Source organism: Scophthalmus maximus, chromosome 3, assembly GCF_022379125.1.
Source record: "Scophthalmus maximus strain ysfricsl-2021 chromosome 3, ASM2237912v1, whole genome shotgun sequence".
Classification (NCBI taxonomy): domain Eukaryota; kingdom Metazoa; phylum Chordata; class Actinopteri; order Pleuronectiformes; family Scophthalmidae; genus Scophthalmus; species Scophthalmus maximus.
Genome location: NC_061517.1, coordinates 24,272,634 through 24,296,802, shown reverse-complemented (window position 1 = coordinate 24,296,802; position 24,169 = coordinate 24,272,634). Strand labels below are relative to the sequence as shown.

The window sequence follows — 24,169 nt, the reverse complement described above, 5'->3', positions numbered from 1 at the left end:
TCCACTCCTCCAATTCCCCAAACCCGCATCACTGCGAACCCAGGCACGTGCGCACGGGGCAGGGCCCAATTCCCCTGAGTAAGCAGGGGCCTCAGGAAGAACTATAAAAAGATCAATAGTGGGATGAGATGTCATCTGGTGAGCAGACCTGCCAACACCCCCCTAGGGAATGTCCCTGTCCCCTTGGTGCACTAACCAAGCTAACAGGGAGAGGTTGGGGTGGGAGGGTGGGATTGCCACTCCCCACCACCGGGCTGCCCTCCAACCTGCTTGACTCACTCCCACCATCTGCTCAGGTTTGTGGGGCAGGGCTTCAGGACGGCACATTTTCTTGTGCAGACAGTATGGCGTTTGTTTCACATGACCGCCTGTGGCTTTCCCTACTGTTCGCCTCAGTATGTGATTGCAGGCAAAGTGTGTTCCGTGTACTAAGGAGAAAGTAGAACAATACAATGGCGGGTTTTGTCAGTTTGTTGAAATGCTTGTAACTCCAGTTGACAGGTGCGTGTGTGTGTGTGTGTGTGTGTGTGTGTGTGTGTGTGTGTGTGTGTGTGTGTGTGTGTGTGTGTGTGTGTGTGTGTGTGTGTGTGTGTGTGTGTGTGTGTGTGTGTGTGTTTGTGTGCGTGTGTGCGTGTGTGTGTGTGTGTGTGTGTGTGTGCCCTTAGTTGACTCGTGTCAGAGAGGCTTTCCTGTCGTCTTGTTAACGCCGCATGTTAGTTTGCCCTCAAAATGGCTGCCGCCGAAACAATCGCCGCAAAATGGTGAAGTGAGCAGGTGCGATGAACATTATTTTACGTCTTCACCTGTAGTTTAAGGAGCTATCGCACAATAACCCTGTATACACCCTAGCTATGTTGCCATCAGCACCGGAGCAGGGACGTCATTTAAATTAAATGCGCTTTTGCTTACTCAGGCAAATTGGATTTTTTTTTGCCGGAGTAAGCAAAACACATTTTATTTGATTCTGTTTACTTATTTATTTATTTTTCTCACTTTGGGCCGCCCTTCACCAAAATGAAGACTATATTTGTGTGTCTGTGACTGTGTAATGTCCCCAGAAATGAAACATTTTGTGTCCATCGCCTGTGTGTGTGTGTGTGTGTTAGCGTAGAGTGATTTTAATGAGGGACTGGTTAGGTTTGAGCCGATACCTCCCTGCCTCCATTAGAGCCCATTAGAATCATCATTAAGATAACCCGCCGCTCGCTGTGGCCCTGGCTTCCCAGCATTAGTATTAGAAGCCCCTCTCTATCTTCTAGTGGTCGTAGTGAGACTTCATTCCGTAATACTCGCCTTGCATTGTGTCTGGGAGAGCAGGTTGCCACGGCAACATCACCCAGCGGCGACATTCCGACTGTGGATATTTGCTTCTTCGCCTCCGTTTGTCTGCCTGCGCCTGTGTGTCTGTCTTTGCCTCCATTCCTCCTCCGCTCGCAGGGAAGAGAGTCTTGACAGTTTAATCCAAATACCAGACCCCTATAAATCTGGAGGTCTATATACACCCAGACCCCGGAATTTATTTGAAAATCGTGACATCTTAGCCAGGCCCAGTTCTCCCATAAAATGGAGGGAGAAAGTGAGAGGGAGCTCGACAAATAAAAAAAAAAAAAAAGCTCTGTCCTGCCTCTTTATTGGTCTTTTTATGGGTGTTAGGATCCTTCAAAGATTAAGCAGGCTGTTAATAGAGACTGGATATTCCATTAGCAGGCTGCATATCGAGTTCTCACTGGCCTGACAGCGGCTCCCGGCTCTTCTCAGTTTTTGTTACCGTTGAGATTGCCCGTGGAGCTGTTTTTTTAATTGCGGCACTGGTAAGCCTTCTGTCTGAAGTACTGCTGCATCGTGGCTGTAGATGAAAGACGCCTTGAGAGCCTCGTGTGCACCAGACCGTCCTCTCTCTTCCTCTGTCTCTACACGCGTTTGAACATTTTCTTTCTCTGATTTTTACTATGGATATGATGTTTCTGTGCTTAAAACGAATTCCACCACTCGCGGCTTTGATTAGTTCAGAAGCTATAGTGCTGTCTTCTCTATTGTAGTTGTAGCACTGACATCTCCTCAAACTGCCTTTTCTTTTAAGGGAAGTAGAAGATCACCAAATATCTTTTCTCTTTCATTAGGATTCATAAGTGCTTTGAGAGTCTTTGTATGTGAAAGGTGTCGAGATGCTGCATTTTCTGCCACTTTCATTTTCCTGCTACAACAGCATATAATTATAGTCATTAAACCGCATCAGCGTGAGAATGAAAAGTCATTGTTCGGTGGTTCGCTGATCATAAAAGCTTCTTGTCTGTTGAAAAGTCCCCTGATGAACGCTAAAGACAAAGTGGCCAAGTTCAGAGTGCTTTGCTGCAGTTTCCCAAATCCCCAGAAAGATCAGGAGGGGGGGGGGGTAGAAATGCACAGTGGCAGAGAGGCCAAGATAAGGGGCCATGATCTCTCTTCACAGCAGAATTGAAACATAATTATTTCATGCCAGATTGTGTGCTCAGCAAAGCCCTGAATAGGGGCCGACATTTAACTTTAATTAGCTTTGATTTATTCATACTGACTGGATCGCGAGGAGAAATTGGATCATCTGATTATAGTCAAGCATGAAAATGACCTGATTAAACACTTAATGGAACCTAGGGAGACGGGAGCAGGAGGAACCTTTGGCAAGATGACGTGGGGACATTTCAAAAGGAGGAAAGGGAGCTATGTTTTACTCATCATTGATCACGCACACCAATCTGCCACACCTTTAAAACACATTACACACTCTAACAAACCGCTATCCTTCTGTGGCTTATTGACTTATATGACTTGTCATCTCAGATGACCAGTACAGGTGAACAATGAGAGATTGTCTTTTTTACATTTTTGCTGTTCCCTCTCTTCTCAGGTGTGCCAACGAATGAGAGTCCCGAGTCCAAGACTTGTAGCTCAGCCAAAGTATCCGGGCTCCAGCGCAGCCAGGAGCAGAGCAATAGCGAGGTGCCCTTCGCGCCCCCCGTGCCCAGCCCCATCCCGGCTTCGGCGCCCACGGGCTCCCCTGCCCCCGCTGCAGCGGCGGCCCCTCCGGAACCCCCGAGGTCGCGCCTCACCACGCCGCCGCCTCTCAGTGTCAAGAGGGAGCAGCAGCCTCCGCCCCCTGTCCCCACCCCGCCCCTGCTGAGGGCACCGCCCCATCCCCATCCCCATCCCCATCCCCATCCCCATCCCCAACCCCACCCGCCTCACCCACACCAACACCCACACCCACACCAGGAGCCACGTGTTCTTCCGCCCCCGCAGCACCATGCACGGCCAATAATCAGCCACCAGGTGCACCAAGCACTGCAGTACAACAGCCTGCACGACATCAGGTAGGTTTGCTACGTGGGCGTGTTTGGGTTCAGGGGCAGGAACGTACGAGACAGGAGGCATCCGTGCTCCATTAAAAATGACTGCGCGCTAAGAATTAGCAGCGGAAATCAGCATTAAGAAAACATACCTTCATTACTGAGTGCACTCGTGCTATAACTGTAACACACTGTCGTTAGATGAGTGGTGTATTCAGCAACGTGTCAACCTCAGCTGGCCGTCTGAGGTATTATCTGTGCGAGATCACTAGAGATGCTAACAATAAGGGCAGAAATTCTGTATCCAGGGAGCCGTCTCCACTGTCACCAGGGAGCCGGGTATCACAGTACGCTGTAGCCACGAGCACTATCCTTTAAAGCGTCCTCGCCAGTCTAGTGGAGGGAGCAATGGACCGCAGCAATTTCCAAATTAATATAATATAGTCCGATGGGACGAGACACTGCCCAATTTATATTCTGCCCTATATTGACCGTTTTCAAGCAGATATTGATTTTCCCGGACACAAACTTGCAATAACCAGCCGTCAGATGTGCTGTATTTCACCGAGCATCACTCCGGCACACACGTACACTTTTTTTCAACTTTTTTCTTTCTTTTCCTATCATTTTCACAGTTTCTGCCCTCGCCTTCTTTCTTTTATTTAGTTCAGTGTGAGAAGCTTTATTGGAAAAATAATTCTCATGTTGTCAAAGCAAAGTGTCAAAGAAATCAATAACGCTGGATTAACACTAAGCTACAGTAGCAAGTGAACATGTGTACAACAAATGTGAGTTGCAATGTTCTTTTTTGTACTTTCACAAAGTGTAATAGTAATTTTTTTTTTTTTCTGCTTTGTCTCCCGTTAAATCTCCAGCCACTGCAGCAGTCCATTGGGTCTCCCCAAGCATCACTTGCCCCCATCCCCTCACCACCACCATCACCACCTCAGTGGGCTCCCATCCTCGGCCCCCGCCTTGCCTCTGTCCATAGCCAATCTCTCTACCTCGCACTATTCCTCCCTACGGAGCCCGGCCCATCGCCATCCGGCCATGTTTGCAACCCCAGCCACACTGCCTCCACCACCAACCTTACCGTCCAACAGTTTAGTGGTGCCTGGGCACCCCGCCGGCACCCCCTACCCAGGTAAAAGCTGTGCACCTCACATGCAGGACGGTAGCTGGCCAGTGCCGACACAAACTCCTGTGGTACGTTTGCTGCATTTTGTTCAAAATGACAAAATGCAGCAAACAGTGGAAGCATTTGTTGTCACGTTTTCAGAGCTTTAACATTACAAGTTTAGCTACATCTTGATGTGTTCGCAGGATATATACTGTATATACTCTGAACACAGGCTGTGTAACAGTTTGTACTGGCCATGTTACTGTACCAATCTTAACTAACTAGAACTAGTCTTTAACCGGATGATATTTTATTTATATAGTTTCAATCCCAAAACATGTGTTAAGTGGTGTTGACGTGTTCAGTTATGATTTTCTGATCTGGTAAGTGTTCGTTTAGTACTTTTTATTTCTTGTTTACGCTTTGATACCGCACAGTATAGTAAATTAGTACATTTTATATTTCTAATGATGCATGTGGTTATGTTTTCATTGCTAAAGGTATGTATGGTTTTTTTCTCCTTCAGTGGAGGCTGTAAACTGATGTGTAATGAGAACAGAGTTGAAATGAATTCTATCTCATCTTTTTCCCGCTGTGACGAACATCTCACATCAGGTTCTGAGTTAGACGATAGATGTGTTTATAGCTGTCGAACTTCTGTAGGTCACAGTGTGAGGGCTTGGATGCATCACAGGTAAAATGTCAGTCAACCGCGGACAGTCATCACAGCTGGAGACATCTTGAGCATAAAGAAATCAGCATTTGAATATGTTGAAAAAATGTCACGTGTTTAAAAAGTCAGTAATCTGATGCACTTTCAACAACCAGAATTTAGTTTTCTCCTGCCAACATGTGAATTGTGACAATTTATGATATTATGCCTGACCACTTCATCAAAATGAGCAGTTTCATGCAGCAATAAAAGGAACAAATGTCTCCAGCGATGACGGGTGTGTCCAAAATATGTAATAAATAAGCCAGCTGTGCGTTGACTTTCTAATAGAGGGCAAGAGTGTGTGTGTGTGTGTGTGTGTGTTTGTGTGTGTTTTCTGCTGGGATGACTCTTGGTTCTCTCTTGTCTTTAGATACCAGCCTGTTGATATCATTCAACCAACCAATCATGTATTGCCAGCCTCATTCGGGGATTCTGATTGGCACATTGTCACAGGCAACTCTCTTACCACCACCAATGAGTCCCCACGTAGAAAACCCTCACAGCATGAGCTGGAGAAACAGAGAATGCCAGGTGACTATTTTCTCTTTCTACCCTTGTTGTGAAGACTGACTTGGGCGCCCGTGCCTTTTTTTTCTCCCTTCCTTCCCCCATCCTTTTTCTTTTCTTTTTGTTTTTTTTTGTTTTTTTTTTCTTTCTTTCTTTTTTTGGGTTTTCCTCGCTCTCCTTTCTTGCAGAGCATGACCTCCTGCGGCAGGAGCTGAACAACCGCTTCCTGGTTCAGAGTTCAGAGCGGGGCCGGGGGCCGCCCGCCTCGCCGCTGGCCCCCGCGTCGCTCCTGAGGGCCGAGTTTCACCAACACCAGCACATGCACCAGCACCAACACACCCACCAGCACACCTTCACGCCCTTCCCCGCCAGTCTGCCCCCGGCCGCCATCCTCACCCCGCCCACCGCACCCCCCATGGTGCGTACTCAAGCCAGAAATGTGAGGATAAGTAAAAAATAAAATAAAAGCTCCCGTAACTTACCAACCACCTGTCACGCCTTCAAATCTCCTCACCAATCAATTCCTCCCTTTGTTTTGCTTTACACCAAATTCACCAAAAATGTCCCGTAGCTGTAGGAAGCCCTCCCCTTCAAAAATATGACACTGATTCAGTTCGAATTTTGCTCTTTGATTTCTTCATACCGTCATGCCGACTGAGAGTCAGCGAGATTATAAGGAAGCTCGGGAGCGACACATCTTTTCCACTGTCACAGGGACAAACTCTACGCAGACGTGGCCCACCGACCGCCACCTCCCGTGACACACACAAACACCTGACCAAGCACATATTTATGTTCACTGTCTGCAACTTCTTCGTCCACAGTGGAATTATGTATAAAGCTGTACATTCACAATAAGTTTCCCCTTTTCGTAGGGGCCCCTGTCTGAATCGTTGGCGTGTCTGCCAAACCAGCAAACGTTTTCAAATTTCATTTGAATTATCCATCTTCTTAACTTTGACAGAGATTTTTGCTGTTCAGAGTTTTGCTGAGGATCAAAAAGGGGGGAATTGCCTGAAGGCAGGACTCTCAATTGTTTGCAGATGGATGTGTTTTAAATGGTTTTGACTGTTTTCATTCGCCCCGTTAACAAAGGCGGCGTCAAACAGATGTGTGCGCGCGCGCGTGTACATTTCTGCGGACTTGTATATTTACACGACATGCGTGCGTGTGTGTTTGTGCAGCAAGCATACGTGCCAGTGACAAATTCAAAGCCAGACAAATAACTTCACTGCAGATGAATGGGGGATGACATCACTGCAAAAATGTTTTGATAATGTTTCTAATTGCTTCCGTGCTTTGACTGCCATTAAGTCGGGGGGGGGGGAGCTTTAAACAGATTAGTTCAGAGGGAAACGGGTTATAACTATTCATCCATCATTTCAAATGCACAGCAATCTCTTGACAGTCGATTCAGACGGGGGCCTCATTTGTTGTAGCTTTTTGGCATTAGTCTAATAGATCTAATCCATCATGTCATGACCTCTGATTGAGAGCCTGTGGTCCCATTAAGCCCCCCCCCCCCCTCCAAGATTATCTCCATCCTGTACATCTGAAATCAAAGCTCTGGTATTTATGGCACGGGCGCAGATAAGCACAGAAACCGCTCAGACGGTCTTTCAGCTGACACACGTGTTGTTATCTGCTCTCTGCCGTTCGTCGCTGACATTGTGGGATTTATGTACAGCACATGGTCCTCACTTTGAAGATGAAAGAGGCGGCTTTCCCCCCATCCCGCTAAAGCCGCCATTACGCAGCCCACGATGTATATCCCCCCCCCCCCCCGTTTCTTGTTGTGTTGTGGCGATGGGAATTCACTCGCCGTGGATGTCTTCTGCTCTTTTTGTTCCTTTTAATTGAAAATGTGTTGTTACTTAACTTGTGCCTTCTCCCCTCCCTTCATCTCCTCCGTTACGCTGCTGTTTTCGCTCTCTCTTCGGTGCTTGCTCCGAGAGGCAGGCGTAATGATGATGTTGTGGTTGTCTTGCTGTTTTGTCATGAAAAGTTAAACCACATATGGCCTAGTTGTGCATTCCCTCCCTCTCTCTCTCTGTCTCTCTCTCTCTCTTTTATTTTCTCCTGCTCTCTAGATGCCCCATGTCATTTCAACTCTATAACAGTCCTTGGCTAATGGCTGTAATTAATGAAATTATGAAGCCTCTATATTTGTTTATTGTTCAACGCCCTGAAGCAGCTGGCTTGCCAAATGGCAGCACTGAGTGTCTTTGCCACCCCCGCCCCCCCTTGCCCCCGCCTCGTCTTTGGACCAGCAATATCCTTAATTGTTATAAGATGAAATATTAAGCTTTAATTAGCCAAAGCTGTTTACCATAAAATGGTGACAGGCACCATAAATTATAAGGGCAAGAGTTTTAGTTCTTTTTTTTCTTGTTTTTTTTACAAGGCCATAAAGCAGCCAAAATCCCTCTCCCAGTGTCAGACATTAAACGGGCCGCGCCTTCAGAGACGCAGAGGAGCAGTTTAATGAGCTCGGAAGCCGGGTCGGCGTTTTCCTCTCAATAGGCTGTCTGTCTTTGATTTGGGCCCATTATCGCCCACAAACAGGGCCGTCAACACCATCGCCGCTGCTGCCATTCTGTGTGCAGATGTGAATGGCCCCGGTTCGCCGTAGAGGCCCTCGACCCAAACCCTGCCCCCCCCCGACGGCAGCTCAGCCAGCCGTCCGCCCGCTCCTCCCCTGCAACCACCCGTGTCGCAGCACACGCGCGCACAGAAACTCTGATTCATACCCGCTGATTTTCTCATTTCATGTAAACCCCCGCCCGAAAAAAAATCCTCCGCGCCTGCCAAGAGAGCTTTGTGAAAACACTCGCAAAAAAGTACCTGCAAATGGTTTGCGAATTTGCGGAATAGGAATAAGTTACTGTCACTTGTAATTACCCTGTTTCAGGATAGAGAGCCAGTGAACGCACACACAAAGCTCCCATTCATACATGGGGCACCAGTCCCCCGTTTACCGTCTCCCACCCTCCTTCTCGGCTTACTCACTCGACTCCCATGTGTTTAGGGATAAAATCAGAAAACCTTTTTTTTTTGTTTTTTTTCTTCATCAAACAACGCGGTTGTTTTATCCGTCAAATTCCAATTGAGATTGTTCTGGTAGGCGCACACTCAGAAATGGCTTCCTTCGCGTCACTTCAGCGTTTCAAGGTTATATCCGTTTCATGCTGATCTGTCCCGAATTAGCCCCCCAACCGTTGCAAATGTCATCTGCACGATTCAGTTTCAGCCATAAAAGACAGACTTTGTTCCATAGATTATTTCCATGATTTTTAATGTGCAGAGAATTGGCCTGTGTTCCTGACGAAATCTCTTTTGAAGTCTGGTTCTTCTAACACCCAATTCAAGCTATATGTCTCCACCCACTCCCATTTATACTACAGCGGATTGTTGTTAAAAAAAAAAAGAAACACACTGCAAAAAAAAAAAAAAGTCAAAAGCAATTAGATTCACATTTCTACAAATTTTCCAGTGAACAGAAACAACTGGTCTGGTTTTAAAATGGTCTGATTCCCAAAATTGGGCCTCCACGCCCAAACCTCTGTATGCTCAATTGGAAAATCATGCAGGCTGCCTTCATCTTGGCAGACTGCGAGAGCGGCTGTATTGTTAGTAATTTAACTGCCTATCTGACCACGCAGTTCAAGGAAACCCATGACCAGTGCAAAGCCAGCTGCTTTACTCCGGGGCTCATTACGCTGGATCAAAATCCTGCTCGTTACCAGTTACAGATGTTGTTCACATGTTATGTCTCCACAATGTCAAAAATAACGAGACGGTATTGTTATTTAAAAAGGCTTTTGCATGAAAGATGTTGGTGCAGTGGATCATTATGTCTCCTAATTCTTTTCCTCCCTCTCGTCTCTTCCAGTTCGACAAGTACACCCCCAAACTGGACAATCCGTTCATCAGACATTCAAACGTGAGTTTTTCTCTTTGTCATTCAAATTCCAATCTCTTATTTGCATTGGCATTGGCACATCAAATATTTGACATATTTGAATGTTGCCCTGGCAACATTTACCGTGGCCGTGGTCTTGTGTGTGCATACGCTTGGGTCCTGTACGTAGCGCTGTCTGATTTTGTTTTGTGTCTTTCTGTGTCTCCCATCCTCCCCCCTTCTCTCCCCAGTTCTTCCCCTCCTACCCCCCCACCATGCCAGGCATGCCCCCGCTGCTCCCACACTCAGGACCCTTCAGCTCGCTGCAAGGAGCCTTCCAGCCCAAGGTCAGCCCCACATCCCCACCCTCAGCCCACGATCTACAAACAGATAGAGGAGGCATTCGCATAAGCTTGTACACCATCGCAAAGCAAAACCTCACTAAATGCACACAAAATGCAAAAACACATTTTTTTAAAGTGCAAGTTGACTCCTTTTTGTTTTCCATAAAATCGCATGCACGCAGGCAGGAGTCACCTTTGTCAACAATTTAAATGTCCTGCTGTATTTAAAGTGGCAAGACTTTGCATGGGGTCAAAGTGGCCTCACATGCTCACTGAGGGGAAATGAATGACTCTAATGTTCGGAAATCAGACATACAACTTACTGTATGTCAGGTTTTCAACCTCGCCAGACGCCGAAGATATAGGTGATAAGCACACATGTTCCTGGAAACATGACAGAATGTATTCAAAAGGTTAATCCTAAAATCAGTATATTATACCTACAGTATTGATATTGGTTATTCTGTCTTGGATTAGAAAAGCAGCAGAGCTCTCTATGCTGAGGCTATGAAAAACGGTTTCTAATAAACCTCGCCCCCATCCCATTTTAATAAGTTATAATAATACACCGTCATACTTGGACCTCAACAAGGGGCAGAGGTTTGTGTGTGCCATGCCAAGGAAAAGAAAGCGAAATCTGTTTATGGGAGTGATGGAGAGAAGATGCAGGGATGGAAAGGGACGGGAAGGGCAATGAGGGTGTTAGTCTGTCTGGCAGATGCCCAGCGGCTGTGACCCCCCCGGTGTAAGCCACTAATCAAAGCTGCCCTAAATCCGCTGGCCCTATTCCCAATGGAAGCTGTCATGGAGGGGCCCCTTTTGTCGAAGGTCCCTCCAGATGGCTCAAGGAACCATCTTATGTAGCCAAAGAGCCTGCTAAGTATTCCTGGAGAGGGGCTTGGGATTGTGTGTTTGTTTGTGGGGGGCTGGTCGACCTGCTGGAGCTCCCTGTCCCCGATACGGGGATGGATTAATAAGGCCAATCTAAGCACTCGTGCTCCAGCGACTTAAAGAGGAGGTGTGCTACTCTGGCACGGCTCAGTGCCTGCAGCAGCGCTGACGTTTTCTATCTGTGACATCAGCTATACGGCAGCTGTGGCTGAGGATTAGCGGGATATAGTGCGACTAAGGGACGGTGTAAGTCATGGTGACGCTGGCGTCTCTAGCTGGCGGATCGAGTGGTTTCAAAATCCACGCCGCAGAACATGGACACAAGGTTTAGTCACGATGTGCTTATGTTACATATGCTTATTCATACAGGAGGAAATTAAATTGAATGCCTTCATTCTTGTGAATGCCTCGGACCCCTGTTTGAGAATAATCAACTTATCTCCTAAAACGTTCTGCATGAATGTTGTTTGATCACACCTTATATCTGTATCCCTTTGTCTCTCTCTCCCTGTCAGGCATCTAATCCCATCGACGTAGGCGCCCGTCCCGGAGCAGTACCTCACACACTACTACAGAAGGATCCACGGGTAAGCATGAGGCCGGCGGCATCCCAACCAGTCTCCTCTTGCTCTGTCCCTGCTGGTGAAAAGCCACTCGTGTGCACACAGCGCGTGTCTCAGACAGATGTGAATCATCTTTCGGAGACACTCCCCCTCATGCACTCCCATCTATGCACGCATTTGTCCAGTGTTATGATTTGTTTGACGATGGTAATGATCGCCTGTTTGTCCATACAGATAACAGATCCGTACAGGACGTCTGTTCGGGTGAGTGGCTGCCATGTTCATCGTTTGTTTTAACATGTCATCTCTCTGGCCAGGCCACAAAGTTTTAACTCTGCAAAATTCTTCAACGATTCCTGCAGGCTGTTGGCTGCACTGACAGTTAGATTTGAGGTCTTCCATTGGGTTAAAGTCAGGGTTCGATTTTCTTAATCCGTTGCCTGATGAAAATTCTGACGAGATCCCACTTTGTAGTTTGGCCAGAAAAAAAACGTAATGCCAGAATCCACTTTTAGCTCCCCGTATCAAAGCCAGCAGGCTAACCTCAGTTTCTCTCTAAATTTTTAGAAACCTGGCAAGTGGTGTGCAGTGCATGTCCAGATCGCATGGCAGATCTACCACCACCAGCAGAAAATGAAGGTGCGTGAGATTCATAATGATGTCTTGCAGGAGTCTTGCTGTCATGTAAAAACCAGATACAGTACATTGTAATGAAATAATGACCCAAATAACGTACTTACTGAATACTCAGTAGATCGTATCATGTAGTAGTTGGCTCACTACCTATAAAAACCATTTATAATCGTGTTACTGGGTTCAGAGAGAGCATGTAGCTGGGAAAAGGCAGATGACGAAGAAGGAACAGAATGCTGTTAAAGTTAATAACCATACAAAAAAAAAATCCAACCAAAAATGGTGTCTCCTCTTGTTGAGTGCTCCCTAAAGCTAAGTAAAGGCCCTGTGCATGGCTCACTCCGCCTAAAGAGAAAGGGGGGCAGATCATAAACCGTCCCATTTATAGCACTCGGAGACATTTAGCATTTGACGTGATATTTGTGTTGAGCACAGACGAGAAAAAAACAGTGTCTGTGTGGAAACACTCCTCTCACTGACAGAGGATGGTGTGGCCTCGCCATGGAGATCCTCCGCTAATGCCACTGGCCCAGTGGTGTCGGCTCTTCTTGGGCTCTGAACGCCCGTTACCGAGGATTTAGTGTCCCTAATCAGCTTACACATATTTGTTATAACACAGTTGGCCAGAATTGGAGACATGGAGCCATTGTTGATGTATCTGTCTTCCTCTGATCTCTCACCCAGCGTAGCCGAGAGCAAATCCCCCTCTCTCTCACTCTGCTGTTGGAAATGTTTGGTAATGTCGCCCACCGACCTCAATGTCTTTGTCCGTCTCCCTCTCCTCTTCCTCTGTCTCTCTTGACCACAGCAAATGCAGCTGGATCCTCACAAACTGGACATGAACGGGAAGCTGGACCTGTTCAGTCGACCCCCGGCCCCGGGAGTCTTCCCAGGGCTCCCGTACCCCCATGACCTGGCGCGGCCCCTCTTCTCCTCCTCAGGTCAGTGGGGTCTCTCGGTACCCAATGCGAGGCGATGAACTGCACCTTCCCGAGGCAAATCGTTCAAAAACGCTCTCAAATTATTCTATTCCCAACGCCGTCCAGCGGCATTATTGTCTTTATGGAAATGAGCATTTATGGCCGCATGCCAAAATTGTTCCTCCACCGTTGTAACGAAAATGGCATCGTTTTGTTTTTTCTCCCCCTCTCCTCTCGTGTAATGTTCACCTAATTATAGTCGCTCTGTAGCAAATGTTTTGCCAGTAAAGAGAGTCGGAAAGGTCCATGAATATGGATGACTCTCGGTGAGGTAATTGACTGATTTGCCCTGCGTTGGAGGGCAACAGAGAGGCGAACGGCCTCTGACTGGTAATTATGCAGTGGCGTGTATCAGAGACGCTCCTGTAATTGGTCCTTTCATTAACCATTCGTGGAATATGGCTGATGGTGACAGTGTGCAGTGGAAGGGGGCGAGCTTGCGGCACAAGTCAGGGAGTGACCTCGATGAGCAGCTTTGGCGACAGACTCGCGCGCAAACGTGAAACGGTCGCAATTAAAAAGCAGAAATATCAATTTGCTCAGTGGCATTACTCTGCTGTCTTTGAACTCATGTGGCTGCCGTGGAAATTATATTCAACAAGTTTGTGATGATGTCGCAGGACAAAAAAAACGACTTAATAACTTCTTATTTACTCACATTTATATGTTTTTCTCCTGGCTAATCAGAATTCTGATTGTGGGGATGGAAAAAAAGTTTGGTTGCGTATATGACTGATCTGATTGGATCATAATAACACTGTTGTCCTCCCTGCTCTGATAGGCTCTGGCCACCCAGCTCCCTCCCCCTACGGCCATGCCCAGCACCCCAGCGGCTTCCTGCCTCCTGGCCATTTGGCAGGTAAGTGTAAGTAACCCCACGTTTTTTACATTTTGTCTCCTCTCCTCGCTCCGTCTCTCACTCTCTCCCTTCTCCCTCTCTCTCTCTCCTTTGCACTCCTGTTTTAAACACATTACAGGCCGCCGGGTTGTAATCTGAAACACCGAGATATTTCTAGTTTTTGATCTCAGATTCATTCGGAGGTTAATGTGTAATCCAGTTGGCCGGTGTGTAGTCAAGACAGCTGCGGCAGTAGCCATCACACAGTCTGACAGAGTGATTCATAACATGGCCTTAAATAACTCTGTCTGAGTTTATTAAAAAGACCGCCAGCCAAGTGTTCAATCTCCCCCTGTTTGTTTGGGGAAACTGAACTCTGTTTTCTGTTAGCTTTGCAGAGTGTGTTTTGTAAGTCATAGTTGACGCTGCTGGATTTATTTATGCACGTAATTATTTTTCATCCGTTCGTGTATTTTCCACCGCTCTATCACTGACACACTGTTTGGATTCAGAGTGGCAAGTTGATTTCATGGAATAAGCCCTCGAGTCGATCCGTTTCGCGCCCAGGAATGCACGGCGCACAGAGGAGCAAGACTTAGCAAACAGAGTGTTCCTGTCCGGGGAATTCATCCGCGAGGCAGAGGAGATTTCTCAATTGCTTTTCCTGATATATTAACAAGCCCCCGAGATGGAAATCCTTAAACCCTAATCTGCTGATACACTCTGCGTTGCCTGATGGATTTTTTTTTTTTTTTTTTTTTTTGCTGAATTAAAACTGGACCGCAAATTATCAGTTGATGAATGTTGTTCGCTGACTTCTCATGGCACACATTTGTGTTATTGCTTATAACTCTATGGTGGCTTGAGTTCACACCAGTGGATCCCATCAGACGCTGGTTCCGCAGTTAGATCATCATGGTCTGTCTAGCCTCATATTTACAGCTCCTAATTCCTCTGCCCTACCACAGTCCATTTTCAGCTCAGGCCCAACAAGTCAAAACTAATTTCCCCGTCAAGCAATGTGGTGTCCCACTAGCCCCGGCAGGGTCAGAGACACTCCACTCCGGTTAGTGGCAGTGAATCCAGCATCCAGACGACCTGGCTATTGCAAGGATTATCAGGCAGTAAGCTTGGGTGGCAGCGCTGAAAAACCACAGCTCGCTTGTAAGAGAAAAGCCGAGTGGAATGGGCCGGTGTTGGGGTGAGCGCGGCTAGTCAGCCACCCCCCTTTTGCTAATCCCTGTTTGGCATTTTGCAGATCCTTTCAGTCGCTCCAGTTCCTTTGGCGGCCTCGGCAACCTTTCAAGCAGTGCCTTCGGAGGATTAGGCAACCCCTCGCTTGGTAAGCGCTGGCCCCCTCTCCTCCTCCACCGCTCCCCCCTTCAATCTGGCCCCTGTGGCCAGGGACAGAACAGAGCAGGACAGGGTTAGACCACAGGGAGAGCCAGGAGGGGAGGAATGAAAAAAAAATTAAGACACTTAGCTCTAGTTTCTGTGGCAAAGCAGCCCCAGCCCAGCGAGGCCCAACAAGGCTGTGCAACACACCACAGCAAACCTCCTCCCTGCCTCCACTTCATCCACCAACCATGTCCCCGACAGCCTGGCTTTAATCTGGCTGCACTACTGCCAACAGGCACTCTCGGGGTCTGCTGTTTGGTGGCAATTCATCCATTAATTATTTGACAAGCCCCTTCTGCACCGCCACGGAGGGCTTTCTCTTCTCCCCCAGCATCCCTCTCTCTATGCCTTTCGCTCTGTCTCTTCATCCCTCCCATTTGTGCGTGCCAAATCCTGTTGTGAAAATGGATGTGATTGGAATAGACATGCCGTGGAATGCTAAGGTCTCCCTTGGCTTTTCACAGCCCCCAACTCCAGAGGCCAAGTGAGTCTCCCCTGTTCATCCGGTGCAAAAAGGGGGAGGGGGTAGAAGCCCTTTAGTCCAAAAGCAAATGAGTATTTTTTTTGTTCACTGGTGGGGGGAGCCATTAACCTCTAACTCTTTCAAACAGCTTCAGTGAGAGACCCTCCAGAGACAAAGACAAAAGCAGCTTTTGTTGTCGAGTCTTTCTCATCTTATGTGTCCTCGAGAAGGTTTTGTGCCCAATTAACTTACAGTGGATCCCACGCCTGTCTCCCCCTTTCCCTCCAGGGTCCAACAGTGTGTTTGGCACCAAGGAGGGGCCGGGAGGACTGCCCACGTTTGGCAGCCCTCACCACGACACCTGGAACAGACTTCGACGCACCCCGCCATCCTTCCCCACACCGCCGCAGTGGCCCAAAACCGCAGACACCGAGAGAAGCGGGTCCGCCAACAGCCACGAGAGAGAGCGAGAGAGGGAGCGGGAAAGAGAGAGGGAGAGGGAGAGAGAGAAAAGAGACTCGTCCATTGGGAAGGAGGAGAAGGATAAAGACAGGTGAGCTTGTGGTCTACTTTTTGACAGATAAATATCTAATATCCTGTATTATTTACTGGATAGTAGTTTTTAATTCAGTCAGAGGAAAAAATCTATCTGCTACAGAGCAATTCTAAAAAATAAATGTGCCTAAGATTTAATTTTACTGTGTTGTTTCCCCCAAGAGGGAAACAACTCTTGTGGCAATTAGTAGTATCCTTGGAAACTGAAATAAGATGGAGATTATGGAGCCAATAAGGGAGACGCAAATCAAACTGGGGAAAAAGAAGCGCTGAGGGAAGCTGTTGGTCAAAAATTAATTGGAAGGATGTCTGTGGGCAATATTGTAGCAACACACGGGTTTCTATCAGAATTAAAGGCAGAAAATATTATCAAAGGAAAACTCGGCATAGTATTATTATAGAGACTTTCCAAAAGATGTTATTGTAGAAATGTAATACAACCCTCCTACATGATGCTTGTTTGAACTGGTGCTAATGAATTTGTTGTATATCGTCATTACAGGGATTCTGTGGATCGCAACCGACACTCCAACCGCTCATCTCCAGCTTCCGCACCGGTCAGCTACCAGATCAGCAACCTGATCCGCTCAAACAGCCAGAACTCCTGCGACTCGGGCCGGCACCACAGTGGGAGCGTAGACCGGGTGCGTGAGGCGGAGAAGGAGCTGCTGGAGCGCCACAGAGAGTCTTCGGCGCTGGTTGACGTGAAGGTGAAGGAGAGCCGCTCCCCGGGCAAGGAAATGCTCGAGAGGAGACCCTCAGAAGACTCCATCAAAGCCACGCAACGCTCTCCTTCTCCGTACTCCAAGGCAGTGATCAATGAGCAGAGCATGAAGATGGCAGGCGGGCCCCCGCCTACACTCAAGGACAGTGAGAAGAAGGAGCTCCCACCTGCAGACCTCCTGCACAAGGTGAAAAATGACATGAAGATTAAGGAGGAGAGGAAGGAGGAACAGGAGGTCATGGTGGTGAGTTCCGAGCCCGCCCCCCAGCAACAAGTCCAAGCACTTTCTGCTCCCATGGGCCAACCTGGAAACCCGCACCACCACCACCCACCTTTGTCTCATCAGTCGCATCTTCCCTCGCCGCGTGGCAACGACATCCCAGGACACGGCCTGCACGGTGTCCCCATGGCACACTCTCTTCCCCTTTCCATGGGCGGCATGCCCCAGATGGGCAGTCTCAATGTGCTCGACCGGGCTCGAATGGCTCCCTTCATGGGCGTGAGCCCCCTGGCGGGAAGAGAGCGCTTGCCCCACCAGGCCTTCCCCTGGGACCCCCTCAGAGAGGCCTACCGCAGCCTGGACCTGCAGCGGCGCATGGACTTCCAGCTGAGGGCCGAGCAAGGACATCGCTTCCCCAGCATGTACGAGCAGGAACGAGCCTACCGAGAGCGGGAGGCTCACGACTACTCTCACCACGAGCACCTGTTGGAGGTGCGCAGGGAGCACGAGAGGATGAGGCAGCAGGCCGAGGAGCGGGAGCGCCAACACCTGCGGGAGGAGCTGGACAGAGCTCGACTCCATCAGCTGCACCAGTCCCCCATGGAGGGCCATCTACCCCACATGGCCCCCTTTATGCCCCACCTCGGCGGCATGCACTACCCCAGACTCAGCCCCTCCACAGGCCACAACGGCCCACTGAACAGAACACCCCCCACCGCCGCACTCAGTGCACCCCCGCCACTTGTGCCAGCCGGCAGTGCCAGGCCAGCCTCGCCCAGGAGGACTACCCCCCTCACCACCACACAGGACCCACGGGACTACTCCCCATCTCGCAACCCCAAAGAGGTGGAGGCTCGGTAGCTCCTTCCGAAAAGGTGTACGTCTTACCAGACGCGCTCACAAACCCCCACGCACCTAATCTGAAATCGTCTTGTGAACAAAATGCACTGCTCTTCACCGGAGGAGCGCAAAACTCCCTAAGGGAAAGGGTATGATTGTAAAGTGAGAGTAAAGGTGTACAAGGCCGATTAAGCACATGCCATGACTTTACTTTTAGTGGACTGGAGGTTGAATAATGTCGGTAAAGAGAACACAAGTATGTGTATGTTTATAGCCGACTTAAATATTTGATAATTATTAATATATTAATCGAATATCTTTTTTCAGCTCGGTGCGAAAAGAGAGGTCCTGAGATGAGTTTGTACATTTCCTATCCTTGTTCCATGTATAGATATCATTTCTATGAATTTTATGTATTTTGTGCATAAGTCACACCTTTTACAATATTTATCCCAGCTGATCGTGAGACATATCCATTATGACCCACTGTAAAGACTGGATTTTGGTTTCAACCCACAGTAATTTAACCTCATGGTACCAGGATATCCTCAATGATGACAATGTTACACGACTGATTTGTTTTGTTCATTTGTTTTTGCCTTTGAGATATGCAGATAAATATATATTATGAGGTCTTTGTTCAGTCCCTGTAAAGAAAACTGATGTAAATAACTTGTTGATATTCCTTCGCTGCAAAATTACCATGTAAATTTATTAGGCTTTTTAACCATTTCTAGAAAAACAAAATGAAATGAAACAGGGGGGGGGGGGTGACGTCCCTGCTGAATATCATGGTAACAGACAAGCCTGGCCAACGGATGGGAAATATGAAAGGAGGGTGTTGCGAGGGGGCCGACAAGGATCATCTGCAATCTATGCAAAGCAGCACACAGCACCCTGACGAAGAGATCACCTGGAGGGAGCGGACGGTTCCGGTGATGCCGAGAGAACTTGGATTAACACATGTTTATATTTACCAATGAAATAATGATGAATTATTGAAAGACTTCCAAGTCACAAACTGGACCAGCCCCAGACAGACAGAAAGGAAGGGACACTTTTTAGTGGGCGGCGAAAGGACTTTCTCTGTCAACCTTGTGGTGTTGTGCAGTTGTTTTTCTTAGACTGTTGTATACAAAACAAGTAGAGTATTAGGCCTGCAAAAAATGAAAATGAACATTCATGGTTTAAAATGTACGGAATAAAGTTTGGACCTAATGTCATACGTTCGCTGCCTGTCTTTAATCAGGCCATAACTCGTCGTCAGCGCTGACTGTCGGGTACCGAATTCGTCGGTGAGCCGAACCCACTGAGTGGAATGTTGATGCAGGGCTCATGGGTTTGCCAATAATGCTTGTGCCTCCGTTTTTTTTTAGCATTTACCATATTTGCTCATCTGATATCAAGCTATTACTTTGAAATCATAAAGGCAACAGACCTGGCGGGCAGAGTCAGATCATTTGACCATAATCTGTCATACATGGGCTGCAGAGCTCTTCGGAGGAGATCGATGGGACCGGGCCACGGCAATACAGGGAGGGACTAATAGGACATTGATTTTGTATGAAAGCAGGTTTTGAGTGTTTGTGTTGCAGGTAACCGGTATTGACTGGCAGCCCAGTGGCATATTGACCCGTGGTCTGGACTCATTAAGAGGAGCAATGCCTGGGGGGCAGCCCATCGCCTCCTCTCCCTTCTCATTCGCCTCCTTTCCCCATGCACACACCACTCATCTGCTTTTCTAATGAGGCCGGAAGGCGCTCTGGTGTGGGGCCACGGAGGGAGCCCTGAGGAGCCCCGTCCCAATATTGACAAGCCCTCGGCTGTGCCTGCCTGCCGCCCGTCCAGAGACGGCCAATTCATCCCGATAATGCCCCGACTACTCATCTCGCCGCTGTGCGCCGCGAGACCCGGCAATCCTGTCTAATGTTATCAGCCCATAATAACAGCGTGGGTCACGGCGTGGCCAGGTCATTAGGGGATGTTACGGAAAATCAATGGCACTCCTCTGTCTCACACACTGCAGCAGGTTTTTTTTTTTCGGTTTTTTTTCTTTTTTTAAAGGGCTCCTTGAAAAGAACTGTTTGCCAGAATGGCGCTGGCGTATTGGGAAGACTTAAATCACTATCACTTTCAATTTAGGCCCCCTGTAATTGAAGCCACATATTCCTCCGACGGGTAGCATCTGTCAGTGGCCTGCTTCACTTTAGGGCCGTGTGCTTTTAGACATAATCATCTCGTCAACAAAAGGTACTTAGCCCCCTGTAGTAACTGCATAGTGATTTTTCCTGTAACTATTATTTACCAAACAAGCTTCGGTGCAAGAAGAGCACACGCCCCCCCCCCCCATCCATTTCACAGCCGAGTGTGGAATGACCCTCCGGAGATGAAAAGCTCCATCAATTTCACTCATCGTCTGGCAAGGTCAATTTATTTCAACACACAGTCCATCATCAGATGGGAATCAATTGATACATTGTCTAGCATATCCAACCCACGGTGGGTTATTACAGCGTCTGCAATTGTCAGCTCTTTTCCGGAGCTATTCTTCACGTTCAGGCCTGAACTTATTTATTTCTCGCTGGCGTCGTTTACGATTTTCTCTGTGTACTTGTTATTTATTTTGAGACTCGTATTTTTGCGTAGAAACATTGTTACTACGGCAGAGTTCCATATCACAAAGAAGCAACTGTGATTCAAGATTGTGGGATTTTTTTCTTTTGGGGGGGGGGGGGGACCTTTTCTCTATAATCCCAATTAATAGGATGCGGTGGTATCTGAGGTTGGGACATTGTTTTATTGTTCCACTAATCCTCTTCATTTATCTGTGAGAAAAACTCAGGGCCGAGGGTTCGGGATTGAATTTTCATGCTCTCGAACATTTCCAAAATGCGCTTGGCACAGCGCTCACTCCAGATTCCGCGAGCACTGGAACAGGCCTAAGGGGCTTTTTACGGAGCACAATGGCTGCTAATAACACAGCGCCAAGCTAATAAGATGGGCAACAAATGAATGGCTAGGTCCAAGCTCCTTTTCTCTCCGGCTCGCCTCTTCCCCCGCTGATAAAACATGTATGAAAGCGTTTTGTGAGCCGCTGTGTAGAGGCTCCCTAGACTTTTCCACCAGCGAGAGCTAATGCATTAGTTCCCATTTGGAGGCTGTTTTGAAATGGAGATTTGTAATGAGACAGGACCCCCCCCGGCCAATCCAAAACCAAATGATGTGGGAGACTGTGGAGTTCAGGCCCGTCTCTCCGTGGGGAACAGCCGACCCTGACGAGAGCCCTTCTAAACCTCTCAACTATATCTGAACCGTGGACTGAGCGAGGGAGCACCGAGTCAAGGGCTCTGGCAGCGGCTCCCTGACACGCCGCTCCTTTGTAGACCGCACGTTGTTTTGACCACCTAAAAAGGCCAACGGCACACATCCCCCCGTGTCGCCGTCTTTTTTTAGCCTTCATTGTCAACAGAGCGGCAGCTGACGGAAACCAGGCCGGCCGGCGGTGAAGGAGCCGACTTGGAAACGGCCAAATGGTGTGAATTCCAGACCCCGGCGACAAAGTGCTGTCTAATGTCTCTGCACCTCTGGATCCATGAGAAATATTCTGGCTGTCACCACCACCACCGCCGCCACTATGGCTGTGCAAGGAGACCGGCCGATGCGGCCGACGGGAGAAAGAATATGCTGTAAATCACTCGCAGAGGAACCTCGGAGAGCACAGTGTAAGGCGGGGAGGAGCCGAGGAGAATCAAGGGAGATGGAAAAGGAGACGCTCCAGAACGGCCACCGGCCAAAGAAAATAACTTCTCCACTTTGATTCAATTCCGAGGATTTTTCCAGTCTTTGTGGAACCTCACAATCTCCCACACTGGCCATATTATGTACACAAGCCATAAAAAAAAAAAAAATGAATAACATTTATGCAGCTGGGTGCATCTGGCAGCGATAGGCCCCTCATGCGGGGGCCCACAGGATGGCACCGTGCCGCCATGTTCCATACATGGGCACTAGACAAGAGAAGAATTAGGGGAGGGGCGGGTGGTGAAAAGGGAAGCACTCAAATGCTTCGAATTAGTTGGGGTTTTTTTAAAGAGATTTCGAGGCAAAATGGAGGCCATACGTGGCTCGTCCAATTTGGCACGGCTAATGCACATGATTAGCCGCGGAGACGTTAATCAAAAGTGGCTCAGTATTTGAAGGGGCGGCTGAGAGGCGCTGCCAGCTGGTGACAACATGGCTTGTGTGCACGGGCCAAGAGTGAAGTTTATTTGAATATGGATCTTGCCGTGACCGTATTTCTCCAGAGCTCAGTTAGCAGAGTGTTCCCTGGCTCATCACTGGGATCGCCTCAGAGCCGCTTGGCACCGGAGGGGGGGGGGGGTTTCCAAGCCGCAGAATGAGAATTACGATTCGGTCCATCCCCTCTGGTGGTGTGGGCATATTCAAAAGCATTTATTCAGTTTGTCGCTGGCAGAGACGCAACACCTATTTCTTGGCGTCCGTGTGTGAGGATTTCCTTTCCAATGTGAAATTATGAAATTGACACACACCAAAAAAGCGGTTGTTTTCACAGCCCGTGAATTAATAACACGTTTTAGAAATAAAACATTTCATCTTTTCCACATAAAACCTTTGACTGAAAACAAAGAGCTAATATTAAACTGTTGGTTTGAGTTACAACATCAAGAGGATTTTGGATGCGGGAGTCCAGATATGATGTTATTTATAATTTAATTGACGCTAACATCTCATGTACTCTTACCTAAAGTCAGAGGACTATCTGGCTGTGGTTATATCGCCTCATAATCCCTGGAGCAGCAGGGAAAACTTGTTTGGGGAAAGTGAACAAATATATTATGAGTTACTCAACGGATATCGAGCCAGCTGAAGCGAGCTCTAACGCAATAAACGTTGCGGCTTATAATGAATAGTTTTAATTGCAACTTGCACGATAAAAAGAGGAGCGATTATTCTTATCCTTGTTACAGTTGCATGAGTTATGATATCATAAGTTCATGTTTTGGAAGCTCAAGGTTTGTCCAGGATTAGATACAGGACTGTGATTTTTGACGGAGAGACTGGAAACTAGTTAAAGGGGCAGTAAGCGATTTTGGAGAAAGCTTGTTTCTCTCTTTGTTGTTGTTGTTGATGCACATGGAGGGCACCCACACAATATTAGTTTTGCCTTATCATCAGCAGACCCCCCCCCACACACACACACACAGACACACACACACACACACACACGTGCAGTGGACTGTACAAGCTGCAGTGACTGACAACCCTCGTGCTACGAAACGCACAGACGTTCACCTCCACTGTTGTTCGGTTTGTCGTTTAGGTTTGAGGTTGAATTTCGAATGATAAATTACATTTTTCTGAAACAAAAATCTCTCTGTGTTTTTAATGGCACCAAGTTAAAGTGATACTCTACGCCTGCAGTTTTTTTGGTTTATTTTTGTAGTTTGATAGTGTATTCAGGTGCTTGACGTCCTCCTGTGAGGTCGTCTTTTATATGCTCATTGGATTCTTACTGCTTCTTTTAGCGCCGCCCGAGTGTAACGACTGTGTGTCATCAGAGAGTTGTAACCCCTCGGTCACAAAAACACCAAGTGAGGCTGTAATAAGGTTAAATAAGGTTCAGGGGGATCCTATTCTTCATGGATCTGGTTTCAACGGGGCTCCTCGACATTCCGGGCCGGGCTTTGCCCGCCTCCCATGCTCCTTTGGAATATTTGTCTGGCAGCAAACATGCTTTGAACGGCGCCCTTATCTCCTATCTGGGCAGGAGTTCCGTGCGCCACGATAACAAACCCTATCTTATCTCGCCGTGTTCGTTAATGTCACAGCTTAAGGGGGCTTGTTCTTCCACACGCAACGGGGCTCGCGGAGCGGATGGTTCGCAGATTACTTCGACACAGGCCTCTGGAGGTCTCGGAGCGAATCCAAAACCGCTCGTCTCGTCCCACAGACGTTTCCCGCGGCACATTGGCCGCCTCCTGCTTTCCCGTGTCGAATGGCCGGAGTCGCACACAGCGGTCGGTGGGCATCGTTACACACAGCGAGCTCCGCAGTAACACGTATCACACCAGACAAGGCCGCCGCGCGAGCCGGAACACAAATATGCCCGATGGGCCACCCAGGGCCAACTCTG

General features: G+C 48.1%; 1 protein-coding gene across 14 annotated transcripts in view; it reads left to right on the top strand.

Annotated features, from left to right (window-relative positions):
* The window catches only part of fbrsl1 (fibrosin-like 1), a 279,461-nt gene extending 260,223 nt beyond the window's left edge, over window positions 1-19,238 (top strand). For 8 of the 14 annotated variants that reach the window (XM_047330730.1, XM_047330738.1, XM_047330736.1 and 5 more), the window contains 13 exons: window positions 2,885-3,347; window positions 4,199-4,467; window positions 5,854-6,104; window positions 9,558-9,608; window positions 9,818-9,913; window positions 11,317-11,388; window positions 11,599-11,628; window positions 11,932-12,003; window positions 12,806-12,938; window positions 13,759-13,842; window positions 15,074-15,157; window positions 15,965-16,229; window positions 16,734-19,238. In XM_047330730.1, coding sequence (XP_047186686.1) covers window positions 2,885-3,347; window positions 4,199-4,467; window positions 5,854-6,104; window positions 9,558-9,608; window positions 9,818-9,913; window positions 11,317-11,388; window positions 11,599-11,628; window positions 11,932-12,003; window positions 12,806-12,938; window positions 13,759-13,842; window positions 15,074-15,157; window positions 15,965-16,229; window positions 16,734-18,036 — 3,173 coding nt within the window. In that variant the 3' untranslated portion in view covers window positions 18,037-19,238. Of the gene's footprint in view, window positions 1-2,884; window positions 3,348-4,198; window positions 4,468-5,528; window positions 5,690-5,853; window positions 6,105-9,557; window positions 9,609-9,817; window positions 9,914-11,316; window positions 11,389-11,598; window positions 11,629-11,931; window positions 12,004-12,805; window positions 12,939-13,758; window positions 13,843-15,073; window positions 15,158-15,964; window positions 16,230-16,733 lie in introns of all 14 variants that reach the window. The other 6 variants (XM_047330732.1, XM_047330731.1, XM_047330741.1 and 3 more) reach the window with 6 other exon arrangements.
* Window positions 19,239-24,169: the final 4,931 nt, after the last annotated feature.